We start from the raw sequence: 18,789 nt of genomic DNA on the forward strand, positions 1-18,789 counted from the left end.
CAGCCCATCAAGTCTGCACTGACTCTCTGAAAAACATCCCGTCCAGACCCACACCACTACCCTATCTCTGTAACCCTGCATTTCCCATGGCTAATCCACCTGGTCTACATATCTCTGGACACTATGGGCAACTTAGCGTGGCTAATCCACCTAACCTACATATCTATACATTTAGCTAATAACTCCATACATCTTTATGGCCACTGCTTGAGGCTGATGCAGATCTTTCAATACCTTGTCATCCTATTTGACACTGAGATGTTGTTCTGACCCAGTATGTGTTCCATCACTAAGGTCAACTAATTCTACCATGACATTATCTGTCTCCCTTTACCTCAGCTAGGTGTTAGGCGATGGCCTAGTAGTATTATTGCTAGACTATTAATCCAGACACCCACGTAATGTTCTGCGGACCTAGGTTTGAATCCCACCATGGCAGATGGTGAAATTTGAATTCGATAATAATCTGGAATTGAGTCTAAAGATGACAATGAAATTGTTGCTGGTTGTCAGGGAAAAACCCATCTGTTCACTAAAGTCCTTCAGGGAAAGAAATCTGTCACCCTTACCTGGTCTGACATACATGTGACTCTGGACACACAGCAATATGGGTGACTCTTAATGGCCCTCTGGGCAATTAGGGATGGACAATGAATGCTAGTCTAGCCAGCAAAGTCCACATCCCATGAATGAATAAAATAATACTAAACTTTGTACCTCAAAATGTGTTTATTTCAAGACTCTTCAGTCATCTGCCAGCTTTCTCATTTTGTGAACATGAGCACACACAAAACTCCATAGCATGTATCCAAATTCACATCAAGATCTATTGGCTCATCATTGTCTACAATTGTGCACTGCTGACCTACACTGATTCCTAGCCCAGCAATGCGCTTGAACCCTTCCAGTCCTGTAGCCTTCCAACATCTCTGTGCTCCTTGAATTTGGTCTTTTGCAAATCCCCAATTTTCATTACTACACCATTCATTGGAATGCCTTCGGCTGCCATGATACTAAGCTCCTCATTTCCCTCTCTGAACCTCTTTTCTACTTTCTCCTCATAAAGATACCTTTTAAAATCCAACTCTAATAAGCTTTTGGATATCTGTTCTAGTACTCTGTTAGATGGCTGGTATCACATTTTGCTTGGCAATAGTCCTGTAAAGTGTCTTTGGACATTTTCCTAACTGAAAGGGGCTATGTCAATATAAGATGTTAATAGTTACTGATTTTTTATTTTATGGCCCATTCTCCCTGTAAAGGGGATCATAACTGTCAGCTTTCCTAACAAAATTAAGACTAAAAGAAAATTTAACCAAAGTTCAGTTATTTTTAAGTTTGGTATTAGAGAATGCAGGACAGGTTCTGAAATAATACTCAAGTATACAGTGATATTCTATAGATCACCATGGACACACAAGTTAGATTTGAGCAATGAAATGTATCACATTGGGAACTGTAAAGTAATTCCTAATGGATGAAGAATATTATCTTGGATGATTACAAATTTGAAGTAAATAATTTTAATTGAATATTTAATATGAAGTGATTGTCAAGCATACTAAAGCTAATTGAGATCATTTCAGAACCATTTTTATAATGCAGCTAATTAGTTAACATCTAACATGTTCATATACTATATATCATGCATTTTAATGAAATTGATCACTGAATTATTTTCCCACTCACCTTTTGAGTACTAAGTCTGCTGTGGTACAAGAGCTGGGTGTGCTGGGGCAAATGCTGATTACTTGTGAGAGATCCTGGCTCTCGAATAACATTAGAAAGCTGTTCATTTGTTCTTCTACAGACTATGAAATGAACTCTCTCGCCACTGGACTGATAAATATGGAAATAAAACATTTACTTATGTATTATTATATTTAATTTTCTGTACTATTCAATAATTCTTAGAATGAAAACATCTTGCAAGTGATGATAAAAGACAGAAAAAGTAAAACATGAAATTATCGTAATCCATTACATGCCCTTCCATCTCAAACACAATAAAAACAAGATTCAAGTTGCAACGAAAGCCTTTTCTGACTCTTGTACCATTCCAGTTAATATGAATTTTGGAGGATCAATTCAACTCCTAATTGACGTAATCCTCCAATGCTAGGAGTGGAAGTTTATTTTTGAGGTGCGTATTGGGAGCTTGGCCTTATCGGTGGCTCAATGGTTGGCACGCAGCCTCACAGCACTAGGGACCTGGGTTTGATTCCAGCCTCGGGTGACTGTCTGTGTGGAGTTTGCACATTCTCCCCGTGTTTGTATGGGTTTCCTCTGGGTGCTCCGGTTTCCTCCCACCGTACAAAGATGTGCAGGTTAGGTGGATCGGCCATGCTAAATTGTCCATAGTGTTCAGGGGTGTGTGGGTTATAGGGGAATGGGTCTGGGTGGGATGCTTCAAGGGGCGGTGTGGATTTGTTGGGCCGAAGGGCCTGTTTCCACACTGTAGGGAATCTAATCTAGTCTAATCTAATCTAAACACATCAATGCCTGCCCGCAATAGCTTCATAGTGGAGAATCAGGATGGGCTGCAATCAGAGATGGCGTTCTTGTTAGCAATCCTGAGGCAGAAATGGAAATTGGCAGGGTGGCAATGCAGCTAGGTTAAAACAGCTACCTGTGTTCTGTGGCACACTGGACCAGTTCTGGTGATGGCTGAGACTTCTCATCTTCCTCACCTGTGAAACTTCTCCTCATCATTGAATCCCCTTGAAACTCCCATAACTCCTCAGTCCTCTAACATCTGTATACCACTCATTCCCAATACCCCCATAACTTCCCATTAAAAATAATCAATCACTCAGTATCTACCATATACAGATCACACATGATTTATTATAATATTGGGAGGTACTTGACAAGCTCACAAAACTGTCAAAATAAACCATCGTTCAAAAGCTCCTTAAATAACATTGCTGCCATAACTACTCATAAATCAGCCAAAATGATCAAGTACAGTCTCTTGAACATGTGTCAACACCCTGCTGAGCAAAATTCATAAGTGAGCTGAAAACTGCCAAATAGTCATAATGAAATTTGACTGTATAACTGTACAAACAGCCTCCGATGTGTAGAATTAAAGGTTTGAAGCTCAGCCAAGCATGCAGTATCAAATTCCTTTCAATAATGATTGTAACTGTACCAATAAAAGCTCCACAGCTGATTACATTGAAACATTCAGAGCCATCTTAAAGCCCAGCCTTCTGTCTAAGCTCAGAAACAATCAAAGAAATTTGACTGTTAATACAAGATGAATGTCACTGAAAAAATGAAGGCAAAGGGGAGAACTGACACCGTTACTTCTGAAGTTTAATGATGTGTAATGCAGAAGATCATTAAGTTACTGTTCAATTTAGTGGTCACCTACCTTTTCAAAACAAAGCCCTATCATCAACTATTGTATTATAAACATATATTACTTATCAGGCAGCATTTAATTAAGACATACAAATTCCTGACTCAAAACCAGCAACGCCCACCAACAGTTCATAATATTCTAAGCTGGTGTGAAGTACAGTGCCTTCAAAAGTTGGACCAAAAACATGACAATTGAAGAAAGTTTTGAAATGAAAACTGCAACTATGGAGCCAGTAATGTCAGGATAGCAAGATGTGGGCTCACAACCAGCCTTCCTATTTAATGATGTAAAAAAATTGCGTGTAATGGGAACGGTAGCAAGAAACTCAGAATCAAGTTCTGCCTGCTGTTTTCAAAAGCCCATCCAAAGTGGGTCTGGCATGGGAAAATCTAGCCCAAAGTGTCCACTTGCACGATCAGTGCATTTCTCATAGTTCAAATAGCTTTTGGCCTATTTCACAAAATATATTCTGTTGTCTTCTTTATTATCTCAAACTGAAAAGGAAAAAAGAAACTATGCTGTAAGTGTCCAAATTTTAACAGCCTTGTGGATTTATTGGAAGTAAGTCAGTGTATCAGAGTGATTGAATCAATATAGTTCATGTAAGAAATGTCATGCTGGTACTACGGGAGGTACTTTGCTGATGTTAGGACTAATGTATAATGTAGGGACAGAGTGGAGTGAACTTCAATCTACATCTGGTTGTACTAACACTGTTCTAGAGATTGTTTTGTGTGCTTAATCCTGCCCTGGGAATATCAGGATACCAACACTCAGTATCATTGATTTACAGAATAATTCATTAGCACTTATAATTCATTAGCACTTATGTCTCTTGGCTTGATGAGCACAAAAAATGCTTAAAAGAAAATAAAATTACTATTAAAAACCTGAACAATAGTTGCACCAGGTTTTACTTCACCATGTTCTTATTGTTTGTTTATTATAAAATCGTGTCATATTTTTGTAAAACTTCCAATTACACAAGATTATACTTTTGGTTTTATTTTTGTCATTGTTCAGACCATAATTACAAGTAGCACTGCAGTGTGGAGATGAACATCCATGCAATGTCAAGCTAATTATGTATGTATACACCCACATATCTGATGCAATAAAATAATTTTACCTGTATAATTTGAGCTGCAACTTCAGGTGTTCCATGCTTCAAGTCATGTCCATTTATGGCAAGTACCTGGTCATTGCTGCACAATCTCCCATCCTGGGCAGCCAAACCACCTTCCAGAACATCCAGGATGAAGATGCCTGCTTCATCTGTCCTACGAACTAACTTAATACCAAGTTGTTCACTAGAATCTCTTTTAAACAAAGTCACGTGTAAGCCATTTTCTCTCATGCAGCTGCCATCAGGGTAGATATTTGTTCGAACACCAAAGCGTCTCTCCCTTAGAACAGTGAGATGTAGAGTAGAGCAAGGCTGTGTAAACACAGACCTCGCATAGTTGTGAGGTACATTGCTGATATCAACACCATTCACCTGGAAAAATGTTGAAAAAAGTTTGGCATTCTATTTCATGCTTACAGGATATTAACAAAAGCATGATCAGCACAATAAAACATAGCAATTATTGCCTTATGAAGCCGTACATATATCTCATATCACGTTTGTTCAGTCTAAAGGTAGGATTTTGGCTCATTTTCTGCTGATTTTGTTCATTTGGAAGGGAGAACAAAATGAACAGTATAATTTAATGGAGTAAAACTGCAGAAATATACAAAGCAAAGGGACTTGTGAATATCTGTGCACAAAACACAAAAAGCTAGTACACAGGTGCAGCAGATAATCAGGAAGGCTAACAGAATATGGCCCTTATTTCAAGGATGAGAGTATAAGAGTAGGCAAGTCTTACTGCAACTGCTGGTAAGACTACATCTGGAGTACTATAAACAGGTTTAGTCCCCTTATTTAAGAAAATATACTATTTTAATCAAGACAGTTTAGAAAAGGTTCACTAGCCTGATACCCAGGTTGGAGGAATTGTTTTATGAGCAAAGGTTAAGCAAGTTGGGAGTCTATTCAGTGGAACGTAGAAGAATGATAGGTCAACTCATTGAAACATATAGGATTCTGAAGGGGTTTGGCAGGACAAATGCTGAGAAGATGTTTCTCCTTATGAAAGAGGGTACGATTAGAGGGCATAGTCTCAGAATTAAGGAGTACCAATTTAAGACTGAAATGAGGTGGAATATTTCCCTTAGAAGGTTTAGAGTCTTCAGAACTCCTTGCCATAGAGAGCTGTGATTATTTTGATAAAGAGATCAACAGGAGAATCATGGATTATGAGGAAGGGGGAGGAAAGTGGACACGAGCGTTAGATCAGCCACAATCCTGTTGAATGGCAGAACAGGCTAGAGGGGCTGAATGCCCTACTCCTATTCCCATTTCTTAGGTCTTATGGCCTTTTAGTCCTGTGTCATTTTCTTACAGTTTTTGTCCTGGTGACTTGCCATTGCCTCTGCTCTCAGCGACAGATGAATGAGATGAGTGTCAGGTCTATCTTAGCTGGCACAGGAATCAAACTAGCCCTATTGGCACAGTTCTGAACCATACACTAGCCATCTGAGCATCTGAGCTATCAGTAAAAAGTTATCAATTTATAACCTCCAACCTGTAGATGGGAAAATAATTGATGAGGAGGATGTAACAGAATACAAAGGGATATAGATTGGTTGAATGAATGAGCAAGAATGTGGCTGATAAACTACATTGTAGCAAAGCACAGAGCTAACCATAGTGTGATGCAAAAAAAATTAAATTTACATCAGGTTTGACTGTCACAAAAAAAAGTCAGAAAGTCAGCTATTTCCTATAATGGATAACCAATCTGCAACAGTTTTGCATTAGGCAAAGTTGTAAATTATGTCTTGGTTTCCTCATTTTAACATTGATTTTCGTCTCCAAATCTAATGTAAGAAAAACAGAACTGCTTTAACACATGCACAATTGTATGGTACATGTGCTAAGAGGAATGTCATGCCTAAAGATCAAAAGCACTTATTGGAGTTTCAAGGCTGCTTTATGTTTCAAAGGGTTACATCTAGTTTTATAGCCTAGCCAATATTTTAATCATCATAATTTCTGAACAAATATCTTTTGGTCAGCTTTCAACAGGTTTGTGCAGTTTAATTAGTGTAGGAAGTTTTAACTTTGTTGATAAAGTGGATTTAACGGCTTGGGACAGAGTGGGGTAGAGGGGTAGTGGCATGATAATTATGTCACTTCAATGGTAATCCAGAACTCCAGGTTAATGCTCTGGGTACATGGGCTGGAATCTCACCACTGCAAATGGTGAAATTTGAATTCAATACAAATCTAGAATAAAAAGATAGCGTAACAGTGAAGATTGTGATAAAGACCCTTCTGGTTCACTAATGTTAATTAGGAGAGGAAATCTGCTATCCTGACCTGGAATGGCCTACATGTTACTCTATACTTTAGAGAATTAGGAACGGGGAATAAATGCAGACTGTGCCAGCATCAGCCACATCCTGTGACTGAAGAAAATGACTTAAATGTGTGTGCGAGAGATTGAGTCTACAGTTTGCTAATATGAAAGTTTTATAATTCACCTATTTCTCACCTCATTAAAGCATTCACTCGTTGAAAGGATCTAATCTGATATACTGCTCCAAGTAACAATCTGTTGACAAGGTAATTTCTAATTAATTGGGTGCTTGGTAATTCGGATATTCAAAATGATAGTTCATCATAATGATAAGGCAATGATTTAAATTTACCATCGTTCTAGTATCAAAGGGAACATTAGAATATTTATTTTGACATCCTAACTGGAAATTGGTTGGAGCAGTTGATAAATGGAGAAAGTGTTCTTGACAAAACATAGCAAGAATATTGAGTTTAACTGCATCTTATCCTGAAACAAAAATAGAGATTGCTGGAAACGCCCAGCAGGTCTGGCAGCATCTGTGAAGAGAACTGAGGTGTTTTGAGGAAGGGTGACCAGATCCGAAACATTAACTCTTTATTTCTTTTCTCACTCACTGCCAGACCTACTGAGCTTTTCCAGCAACCTCTAATTTTTATTCTGATTTACAGCACTCGCAGTACTTTCAGTTTTTACATCTTATACTGAGCCTAATTTACTTTCAAACAATTCAAAATAGATCATGTAAACAATTTTTATCTCATTACCTGCAATATTTGATCACCAGAAAGAAGCCTTCCATCTTTTGCAACAATACTATCTTGGTAAACTTCCTGAATTACGATATTTATTAAGGGGGTTTCATTTCCACCTACAATACTCAGACCTAGCTCCATACAGGGATCGACTCTGTGGATTTCAATACTGGTAATCTCTCCTTCAGGCAGACTAGGGAGCTTTGATAGCGCTGCAATTAAAAACAATTCAAACAAGTACAATTAAACTACTAACTCAATTTTTTAGTAAATTATCACTCAGTGTTTTTAAAATTCTTTCTATGAGTAAGTTTATACTTATAGTTTAACTACACAGCAAAGCACATGGGATGGAGTGGTAGTTTATGTTTTTAAATTAGTTGCTTTCCATTTTTTGGACATATATCCAGAAACGTACCATGTGCAAGTCTAATTCTTTGCCAAGCACAAGGAAGAGAGGTTATAATGTAAATTATCACAGGACATAATCTTAATTAATTTGGAAGAGTATGCAGAATCATAGAATAGAATGATAAAATCACTACAGTGCACATAGAAGTGTAATAAAATATTCTGCATGAGACTTGGAGAGCAAAATTTTTAAAGCTATTGGAATAGAAGAGATTACAGTGAAATAAATAGGACAACACAATTGGGAGTGAAAAGAAATGAACATAATTATGACAGATTGTGATATGTAAAATACAATTTTACAGTGGGCAGGGGATTAAAAATATTAAGAGGTTAACGTTGTGTGGAGCTGGAGGAACATAGCAGTCCCAACAGGAAATGTCAACTTTCCTGCTCCTCTGATGCTGCCTAGCCTGCTGTGTTCCTCCAGCTCCACACTGTGTTATCTCTGACTCCAGCATTGTCAGTTCTTACTATCTCTGAGAGGGTAATGTTAGTCTTTTTCTTTAGAAATTGAAATGTACCAGAATAACTGTACCAGAATTGAATGGAAGTATGTGAATGCTCCAGTATGTTAACTAAAATCAGGCAAGCAATAATAGCAAAATGATAAGTGACATGATATAATAGCATTTACAGAAAACAGGGATTAAACATGAAAAGTACTAGGAATTTAATACTTCTGGATGTAACAGCCAGATTTTGAGGTCAGCATCAAAGAGACGGCACTTAAGCTGATAGCAAAGAAAACTCCTCACAATGATCTTTCCCAAAATCAGTTTGAATCTGGTGCCAAGTCAGGGTAATATCCAAGGCATTAGATTAGATTACCTACAGCGTGGAAACAGGTCCTTCGGCCCAACAAGTCCACACCGCCCCATGAAGCATCCCACCCAGACCCATCCCCCTACACCCACACACTCCTGAACACTATGGGCAATTTAGCATAGCTAATCCACCTAACCTGCACATCTTTGGACTGTGGGAGGAAACCGGAGCACCTGGAGGAAACCCACGCAGACACGGGGAGAATGTGCAAACTCCACACAGACATTAGGTCCACATTAGCAACACCAATATCAGAATGCAGCATAGTTAGGCAATCACACTGACGTACGCTAACAAATAGTAAACCAGAAAGCAAAAACAACTGAAATTTTCCACTTTTGATTAAAATTTTACAGACAGCACAACTGATTATTAAGGACTGGACTTGGGATTGAAGCAAAAACAGAAGTGGACTTTTAAATGAAATTTTAAACAAATATTTTCATGATAACAGAGAAACTTAATATTCAACAAATGTAAAATTAGTTTTTCACGTACAACAAAGCTGTTCAGCAATTATTATGCACATAATGGGCAAAATCTTATTTCTTTCAGATTAAGTGTGGATAATCAATCAATGTGGATTACGTTTTTGCCACGTAAGTATGATTATCTAAACTCATCATATATGTGTGCATAGTAAAAACATGAAATTTTACAAGCAGTACTGAACCCACACTAGGACATTCTGGATTCTAACTTAAGGACGCATGGTTTAAAGGCATTCAGAAAACACCATACTGTCTGCAACCCAGAGTATCATTCAACCTTTGCTTATCATTCTCATGCACCCCTGAAGTTGTCAGAGGCCAGGTAAAAATAGCACCACACCAAGGAACACCTCTGTAGGAGGTTCTACTGAAGGCTATCCAGGACACAAGGAAATTTATTTTTGTCAGGGATGACAATAGGAGGCCAACCTGACTGATGAAGCCAGTTTGATCAGAGGTGGTTCTGGGGATCAGTGGTTCATGAGTACAGAAGAGAATTTGCTTCCAGTGCCAGAAGAGGATGTATAATCTGCTGTGGTCCACCAACATTTGTACAACTGTCTACTTGCTATGTCATGTCAAGTTTGCCCGACCAGAGGACTATCACACACAAGATTAAGTGCCTGGGATCTACATCAGATGCCTCATGTATAATCAATCTCTGTCACTGCACTGCAGCTACCACTGTAGCTTGACTGGCTCTACAGTGGTACTGTCTCTCACACATCTGCTAGGATCTGGACTTAAAACACAAAGCAGTTAAAACATTCAACAGCTCACGTGTCAACATGTCACTGATCTCGTTTCACAAACAGGAGTGCATACACATTGAGAGATAATAGGAACTGCAGATGCTGGAGAATCCAAGATAATAAAATGTGAGGCTGGATGAACACAGCAGGCCAAGCAGCATCTCAGGAGCACAAAAGCTGACGTTTCGGGCCTAGACCCTTCATCAGAGAGGGGGATGGGGTGAGGGTTCTGGAATAAATAGGGAGAGAGGGGGAGGCGGACCGAAGACGGAGAGAAAAGAAGATAGGTGGAGAGAGTATAGGTGGGGAGGTAGGGAGGGAATAGGTCAGTCCAGGGAAGACGGACAGGTCAGGGAGATGGGATGAGGTTAGTAGGTAGATGGGGGTGCGGCTTGGGGTGGGAGGAAGGGATGGGTGAGAGGAAGAACAGGTTAGGGGGGCAGAGACAGGTTGGACTGGTTTTGGGATGCAGTGGGTGGAGGGGAAGAGCTGGGCTGGTTGTGTGGTGCAGTGGGGGGAGGGGACGAACTGGGCTGGTTTAGGGATGCAGTTGGGGAAGGGGAGATTTTGAAACTGGTGAAGTCCACATTGATACCATTAGGCTGCAGGGTTCCCAGGCGGAATATGAGTTGCTGTTCCTGCAACCTTCAGGTGGCATCATTGTGGCACTGCAGGAGGCCCATGATGGACATGTCATCTAAAGAATGGGAGGGGGAGTTGAAATGGTTTGCGACTGGGAGGTGCAGTTGTTTGTTGCAAACTGAGCGGAGGTGTTCTGCAAAGCGGTCTCCAAGCCTCCGCTTTGTTTCCCCAATGTAGAGGATGCCACACCGGGTACAGTGGATGTGGTATACTGCATCCACTGTACCCGGTGTGGCTTCCTCTACATTGGGGAAACCAAGCGGAGGCTTGGAGACCGCTTTGCAGAACACCTCCGCTCAGTTTGCAACAAACAACTGCACCTCCCAGTCGCAAACCATTTCAACTCCCCCTCCCATTCTTTAGATGACATGTCCATCATGGGTCTCCTGCAGTGCCACAATGATGCCACCCGAAGGTTGCAGGAACAGCAACTCATATTCCGCCTGGGAACCCTGCAGCCTAATGGTATCAATGTGGACTTCACCAGTTTCAAAATCTCCCCTTCCCCAACTGCATCCCTAAACCAGCCCAGTTCGTCCCCTCCCCCCACTGCACCACACAACCAGCCCAGCTCTTCCCCTCCACCCACTGCATCCCAAAACCAGTCCAACCTGTCTCTGCCCCCCTAACCTGTTCTTCCTCTCACCCATCCCTTCCTCCCACCCCAAGCCGCACCCCCATCTACCTACTAACCTCATCCCATCTCCCTGACCTGTCCGTCTTCCCTGGACTGACCTATTCCCTCCCTACCTCCCCACCTATACTCTCTCCACCTATCTTCTTTTCTCTCCATCTTCGGTCCGCCTCCCCCTCTCTCCCTATTTATTCCAGAACCCTCACCCCATCCCCCTCTCTGATGAAGGGTCTAGGCCCGAAACGTCAGCTTTTGTGCTCCTGAGATGCTGCTTGGCCTGCTGTGTTCATCCAGCCTCACATTTTATTATCTTGCATACACATTGAATAGCTTCTCACCAAAGGCTTGTACAGGGTAGGGCATGACCTCAGAACATGGTTGCAGGAAGAACCCCTCATAGAACCTTAGGCACATGCATTGTCTAACAATTTAGTGGCTTGCATCAACTGTAGTTCTGCAATGACATGGAGCTGCCTTTCATTAAGAACACTTTGATACTTAACATTACCCATTCCACATTGTTCTTTTCTTACTAAGAACACACCAACAGACAATTACTACCTGTATCTACAAATGTAGCCATAGTGCTCACATACCATGCTAATGCAACAACACTGCTCTTCTTCAGGGGAGGAATGTGCATACCAATACCCCAGCACAATGCGTCTGGAGAGTAAGTCACATTTTCATATTGAGGATACCTTCCGTTGTGTTGTGTGACACAATTACCATGCCAAATGGGACAGACCTCAATCAGAACTAGCAATTCAAAACTGGGCAACCATGAGGTAACGTGGGCCATCAGGAGGAGCAGAATTATATTGAATCATAATTGTTAATCAATCTCCCACTCTACCAGTAGTGCCATCGAGTTGGGCAATCAAATCTGATTCATTGAGGGGTGTAGGAGAGCTTGCCAGGTGCAACACCAGGCATACATAAAAAATGAGGTGTCAGCCTGGTGAAGCTACACACAGGACAACTTGCATGCACAACAGAGGAAGCAGCATGGAATAGACAAAGCTGAACAATCCAACATGCAGATTACATCTAAGCGTTGCAATCCCTCCACATCAAGCAATCAAAGGCAGCAGTCATTTCCATAAGTACTCCCATTCTTAATAATGGGAGAGCCCAGTAATCAATGTAAAAGATAAGGTGGACACATTTGTATCCATCTTCAGCCAGAAGTTTCACGTGGATGATTCATCTTGACTTCCTCCTGAATTCCCCAGCATTACAGATGTCAGTATTTAACCTTTTCAATTCATTTCACATGACATCAAGAAATAACAGACGACACAAAATATTGCTCCTTTAAAAGTTCTAGGCTGAACAACACTCCAGCAATAGAACTGAAAATTTGTGCTCAAGAATTAGCTGGGCTCCTAACCAAGCTTTCTCTGCACAGATACAACACTGGCATCTACCTAGCAAAATTGTGCAGGTACGCTGTGTCCACAATAAACAAGACAAAACTAACCCAAACAATTGCTCCCCTACCAGTCCACTTTTGATCAACAGTAAAATGATGAGAGGTTCACTAACAGTGCTATTAAGTGGCACGTGCTCAGCAATACACTGTTCATTGGCCCTGGTGAAAGCTAAACTGAACAGCTCTTAGTTCATGACTTCTTTACAGCCTTGATCCAAGCATGGAAAAAAGAGCCAAACTCCAGAGGAGATATAAGAATGGCTGCCTCTGACATTAAGGCAGCATTTGACTGAAAATGGTATCAAGAAGCTGTTGCAAAATTGAAGTCAATGGGAATCACTGGGAAAAATATCCTGAGAGCGCAGAGGGATTCTGTTCTTGAGCATGAGTCTCAAAAATGCTGTCCAGCCAGCATCATTGAATTTTTTTTTAAGCTGGTGATGGACTAATTTTTTCTTACAAGGTTACGAAGGTTATTAGGGATAGTTGGAAATGTGGTAAAAACAGAAACAGATTGACCATCATCTTACTGAACGGCAGAAAGGCTCCAGGGCTTGAATGGTCAACAATGGCTCTTCATTTGATTGTGATCATAAAGTGGGGAGAATGGGGTAGTCAGTTGTGAGAATGTATATTTTACCTTAGAATTTGGAAAATAGTTTGGAACAACAGAAAAAAAATGGAAAATAAGTGATTTTGATTTTTGGATAAATCATATACTTTTTCCGAACTACAACGTGATGAATAGATAACACAATGCATAAATCATCAAGTAAACATGGTTATTTTTCAATTCTCTATGGGAGTGCTAACAAAAAAGATGTTTTAGTTAGATTGTTAGACTCACTCTCAGCCAACAACTCTTCATTTCTGATTGAAATAAAAAATATTTCCTGTCAATTTGTCACCTGGTGGCTGAGCACCTGTCACTTACCCATCAGCCACACGCCAGGAAATCAAACTTGGGTCAACAGGAAGTGGAGAAGAGCATGTCAGAAGAAATAGCAGGGATAGTTAAAAATAATTCAGGAACTTGCTGAAGCTACGAAACAGGACCACATGCATGCTAATCAACAGGTCCAGAATGCTACCAACAGAGCTAAGTTATCCCACAAGCAACAAATCTATAATAAAAATATTATTGTTATGTAAGTATAACTATCACATGAAATGTCCCAAGAAGCCTTACCAGAGTATTTTCAAAGAAATTATGTAATAAGGAGATATCCAGTTAGATGACCAAAAGGTGACCAGGAAAGGACAAGGCCAATCGAGGCATTAAATATTCTTGATTTGCTGACAGTGAGAGAGGTTTGGGGACAGATGGAGGGTACGATCTGATGGAGATGGTGGAAAACACCCCTAGTCTTCCTGGCTGACAAGCAGAGCTACAAAAAAAAACAAGTCATCTATTGCATCTGACTGCTCCTCTCACCCTTTAGTTGCTGAGTTTACTGAGAACTAGCTTTAAATTTAATTCACTGCCAAGATAGCGAGAATGAAATCTCATTGATCTCCTTAGGGGAGAGAAGATCAGGAGAAAATCATGAAGGGCTTGGACAGAGTAATTAAGAAAAAATGGATTCCAGAGTTAAAATGAATGCCAAAAGAATTGGAAGCAACACAACAGCTTTTTTACAAAATGAGTGGTTAAAGTTTGAAATGGTCTGCCAGATAGGATTTTGTAAAGGAACAGAATTAGCTTTATTGCTCTTTGAATAGTAATACAAATTCATGGGCTGAAGAGCCTCATTTTACGCTATTCTCATCCATATCAATCTGATTTGTGGATTACAATTATGGATCTGCCTTTGTACAGTAGATTACTTTGGTACTCCAAAACACACTGCAGTCAAAACAGAAGTAGACATGTTTAAGGTGAGTTAAAACATAGGTTTCATAAGAATGCTATTCAACTCCCCAAACATCTTCTCACTCATCATGAGTTCTGGGGTTGAAATTCTCCTCAGAATTTACAACACAAAAATTGGCTATTGGTTATGACTGTCACGAATCATACATTTTCATCTAACCCCAAAAAACTTATGCTTCAGTCAGGAGTATGGTAAAACAGACAAAGTAAAACAAATAAAACATTACCACAATATTCCAACGTATTGAGAGGATTTCATACTTGCTTGCATGTTGTGCTGAGAATTGATTTGATAGCAAACTAGACTTTTTTCCAGATTGTGAGAATCAAACTAGATGATGCACCACAGATTTAACGATGAACCATTTCTGATGATTACATTGTTGAGGATCTTGTTATACTTTATAGTAGGCATTTTTAAAGTCAGAATCTGATTTGAGTCTAAATAATATGTCTTTAGCTTATAGCTGAAGCAAGAAACATTTTACTGGAAGCAGTAAACACATGGTATACAGCAATGTGTTCAAACGACGCAGATACTTACAGATCAGATAAGATTGAATCTCAGAACTGGTGGATATTCATCACTAATTACTGGAAAACATGCAATGCTACTTGCAAAAACAAAATGCACTGTTCATACTTGGCTAACCATTAAAATTTATAGCAGGCCATGATTTTCTTTCAGTTTGCTACCATGCCCAAACAAAGCACAAACAGTATTCAATGAGAAATTGTGTGAATTGTCAAAACATTAATTACTATTACTATGTGCAGGAGACAAGAATTCTCTAAACATTTAAGCACTATTTAGATGAGCACTTGAAACACCACAAGGCTAAGTGTTTGAAAATAAGATTAGAATAAAGGATGTGAATAGCCTTGTTTGCTATCTTTGATATTTTTCACCAGATACCAGTAAAGCTCCATGCATGTTGAACTCATGCCTTCTTTGCACAGCAATTGCTATGGAGCTTTAACACTCTGCCACCATAGTATTAGTCATGTTCTGGATAAATGTATGGACAGCTGAATGTGGTAAATGTCCCCTTGGGTGGTTTGGACGGATCCTAAAATATGGAAGTCTCAGTCTGTTGTAATTTTAATTTCTATGGGATGAAGTTGTCCAGTCCAGCTATAGTCAACAATAGCTGGGAAAAATCTAATAGTTTGCCTGTGAAGCATAGATCGTGATTCTTCACCTGCACAAAACTTTTCTTCCACTTACACAATTAATTCCCTCTCTTTTCTTACTCAGGCAAGGCAGCACACAACAAATCTTCACAAAGAGGCTGAGACTCTCAGTTCTGTCTGTGCTTCTGAGGAGGACACCATGAAATTCTCACAGAATAAATTGCTAAGTCTTCCACCAGCTCAGAGACTTTCACCTCAATGCATATTCTATCGAGATTAGATTCAGGAGCACATTCTGGTGAGCACGTAACTGAAATATCTGTGCAGCCAGTAGAGGAAGAAATGACCCAGATCTCTGGTAATCTGAAAACTGCCAGAGAGCAGGCACCTGCTCAGCTCCAGGCAGAAGGGCTCCCATAGTCTTAGCCATTATTGACTTTGTCAAAATGTACAAATAGGCACAGGAGTTGCATGCGTGTTTGTCAGAGACAGTCAGCAAATTGGATCAAAGGATGAAGAAGTCCACTAACATCACCTGTACTGTGCTGGCTTCAGCATTATTGCATCTGACTGACCCAAAATAGGCAGTGATGCTCACCATGGAGAGACAATATCAACCACTCAGTCTGCCAGACATATGCACAAACTGACACTGCATTATTTTGGCTGTAGGTGCTCTGCAGCAATGACAGGGAGAGAAGAGGCGAAAGACCTCAAATTCACTCCAGGTGTCCTTTCCTCTCAGAGATGGGGTGGTATCAACAGGGACTACAAACAAACCAGAAGCTTCTTTTCAGGACACTCCAGAGGTCTCTGGTCCCTCCACCTCCCTCAGGACTATGTTTCAGAAGCCTGCTGAAATCCAAGTTAAGAAGAATGAACCTGCTTTGGGCATACAGTGTCTATGAATTTTTTTGTTGAAAGAAACAACGTATTCTACAGATTGAATGTATTCATTGAACTGCTGTTGTGTCTTTTTTTATTAGTGAAGTCTCAGTTCTCTCCCAAATCTGGAAGTTTCTGCCTGATATTTTTGACCAAACTTGATTTTGAGAGATTCGTTTACCCAACTTGACAATATCAACTGTTTGGATAGTGATATTTATCTTTGCCTTTTACAGTTATTGCCTCATAGCTTTCTTCAGATAATTCTTGATTTGTATGGCTCAGTATTACAGTAAGGAAAATTCCATATTTCTTTCTTATACATAATAGTAAGGGTGTAAAAATTGGTCCAAAATCACTTGCAAAATCATGGTTTAATAAACAAGATATTGTCACACATATTGGTATTGAATAGTACATGCACACTGCAATGTGCAGAAAGCTGAACTAAACCCAATAAGACACAAGAAATTTTCAAATTAGGAAGTAAAATCTGTTAAGTATTAAATTTAATAAAATAGAACACATATTTCATTGTGACCTACTTAAGCATGGGTTTTAATGCAAAACATATTTCAAATATAAGGCTTCACATTGTAAGATTCCCATTAGCTATTACACATTGTTACAAATACTGAGGTATTTTTCATGCATTTTTTTCCTCGGTAACTGACATTGCTAATGTCTAAAATAAGGACTTAAACAAACAATTACACATTATTATATGCATTTATTCAATTCCCAGTTGCATCACAAATTTTTATGTGTACAATTTGGTATTCATCGTAAAACCTAAGCTTGTACTTGATACTTGTTCCCAAACCTGATTTAGCGAGTATATTTCATCCAATACCACAGATTGCATCAGTATAATTCAGTCAGCTGTACTATTCAGATATCTTTATTTTCCTCAGAGTACATGGGGAAGGCAATGGCCTGGTGGCATTATTGCTGCACTGTTAATCCAGAGGCCCAGACAGCATTCTGCAGGCCTGGGTTCAAATCCCGCCACAGCAGAAGGTGGAATTTGCATTCAATGGAATATCTGGAATCAAGAATCCTATGATGACCATGAATCCATTGTTGACGGCCAGGGGAAAACTCACCTGGTTTACTGGTGTCCATTAGGGAAGGGAACTGCCGTCCTTACCTGGTCTGGTCTACATGTGATTCCAGATCCATAGCAAAGTAGTTGACTCTGAACTGCCCTCTGGGAGATTAGGGATGGGCAATAAATGCTGCCTAGCCAGTGACACCCTCATCACATGAATGAATAAAGCATATCATTTCCAATATTTTTTTCTCAAAAACAAAGAGTGGATTTTAAAAGCTTTGCTGAGGTATTATTTGCAAATTACTTTTGATTTTAATCAGAGACACTTCTGTGTGAGACAGGAAAATGACTACTCTCATTACATACTTGTTATGGATCTTGTTTTCCGTACAAAAGTGGATTAAAAATAGATAAGGAAAAGAGGGGTAAAAGACAGAAACTGCTAGAGTTGAATAAACAGTAGAGAGAAAAAAAGATGGTAATTCTAACCCAGTGCTTGATAAACTGGAAGCTTTATTGCTGCAAAGGACAAATATTACCCTGCAGAAGGATTTAAGGAGTTAATTGCAGGAAAAATTATGCTTTAAACAGATAGCTAATCCTGAATGTAACAAGGAACAGGGGAGCTTCTTCTGATAAGAAGGCAAGTTACAGGCTTGAGGCCTCCAGAAATAATAATCAATGTTGGGGATAAAAGAATCTATTGAATCACCACAAACTTGAAAGAGAAAACATTGTATAATAATCCCAACACCAGATCAAGTCAGTTGCAGAACTTTAAAGATCAACACTGCATAAGGATTGAACTCTGGACACTTCTAGAGGTGGATTGCTATAAGTGTAATCCTGGCCAGAGACCATTATTAATCAGGTAATAGCCCCAAGTTGGGTTGTGAAGCTTAACCTGTTTACTTGAGAGGTCTTATTTTTGCTGCTGTATGCCATTAAGTACAAACTGTTTCAGTACCTGATTGTCTATAAGATTTTTTTAATAAGTAGCCAAATTAAAGGTCACTATGTGGTGATTTACCCACAGCAATAACTTAATTTAAAAGATCTGGAAATCAGTCAAGTTACTTGATCAAAATAGGAACGAGCTTTCTATTTAATTCCATCAA

The 18,789-nt window shown here is 39.6% G+C and overlaps 1 protein-coding gene across 6 annotated transcripts in view; it reads right to left on the bottom strand.

Moving 5' to 3' along the window:
• lnx2a (ligand of numb-protein X 2a) overlaps positions 1-18,789 on the bottom strand; it is a 125,409-nt gene that overhangs the window by 12,145 nt on the left and 94,475 nt on the right. For all 6 annotated transcript variants that reach the window (XR_009445853.1, XM_048532412.2, XM_048532414.2 and 3 more), the window contains 3 exons: positions 7,545-7,744; positions 4,500-4,868; positions 1,690-1,839 (listed from right to left, as the gene is read on the bottom strand). Coding sequence is in view for 5 of the 6 variants with exons in the window: in XM_048532412.2 (XP_048388369.1) it covers positions 1,690-1,839; positions 4,500-4,868; positions 7,545-7,744 (719 nt within the window). In the remaining variant the exon portion in view is untranslated. The remainder of the gene's footprint in view (positions 1-1,689; positions 1,840-4,499; positions 4,869-7,544; positions 7,745-18,789) is intronic.

Source organism: Stegostoma tigrinum, chromosome 6 (assembly GCF_030684315.1).
Source record: "Stegostoma tigrinum isolate sSteTig4 chromosome 6, sSteTig4.hap1, whole genome shotgun sequence".
Lineage (NCBI taxonomy): Eukaryota > Metazoa > Chordata > Chondrichthyes > Orectolobiformes > Stegostomatidae > Stegostoma > Stegostoma tigrinum.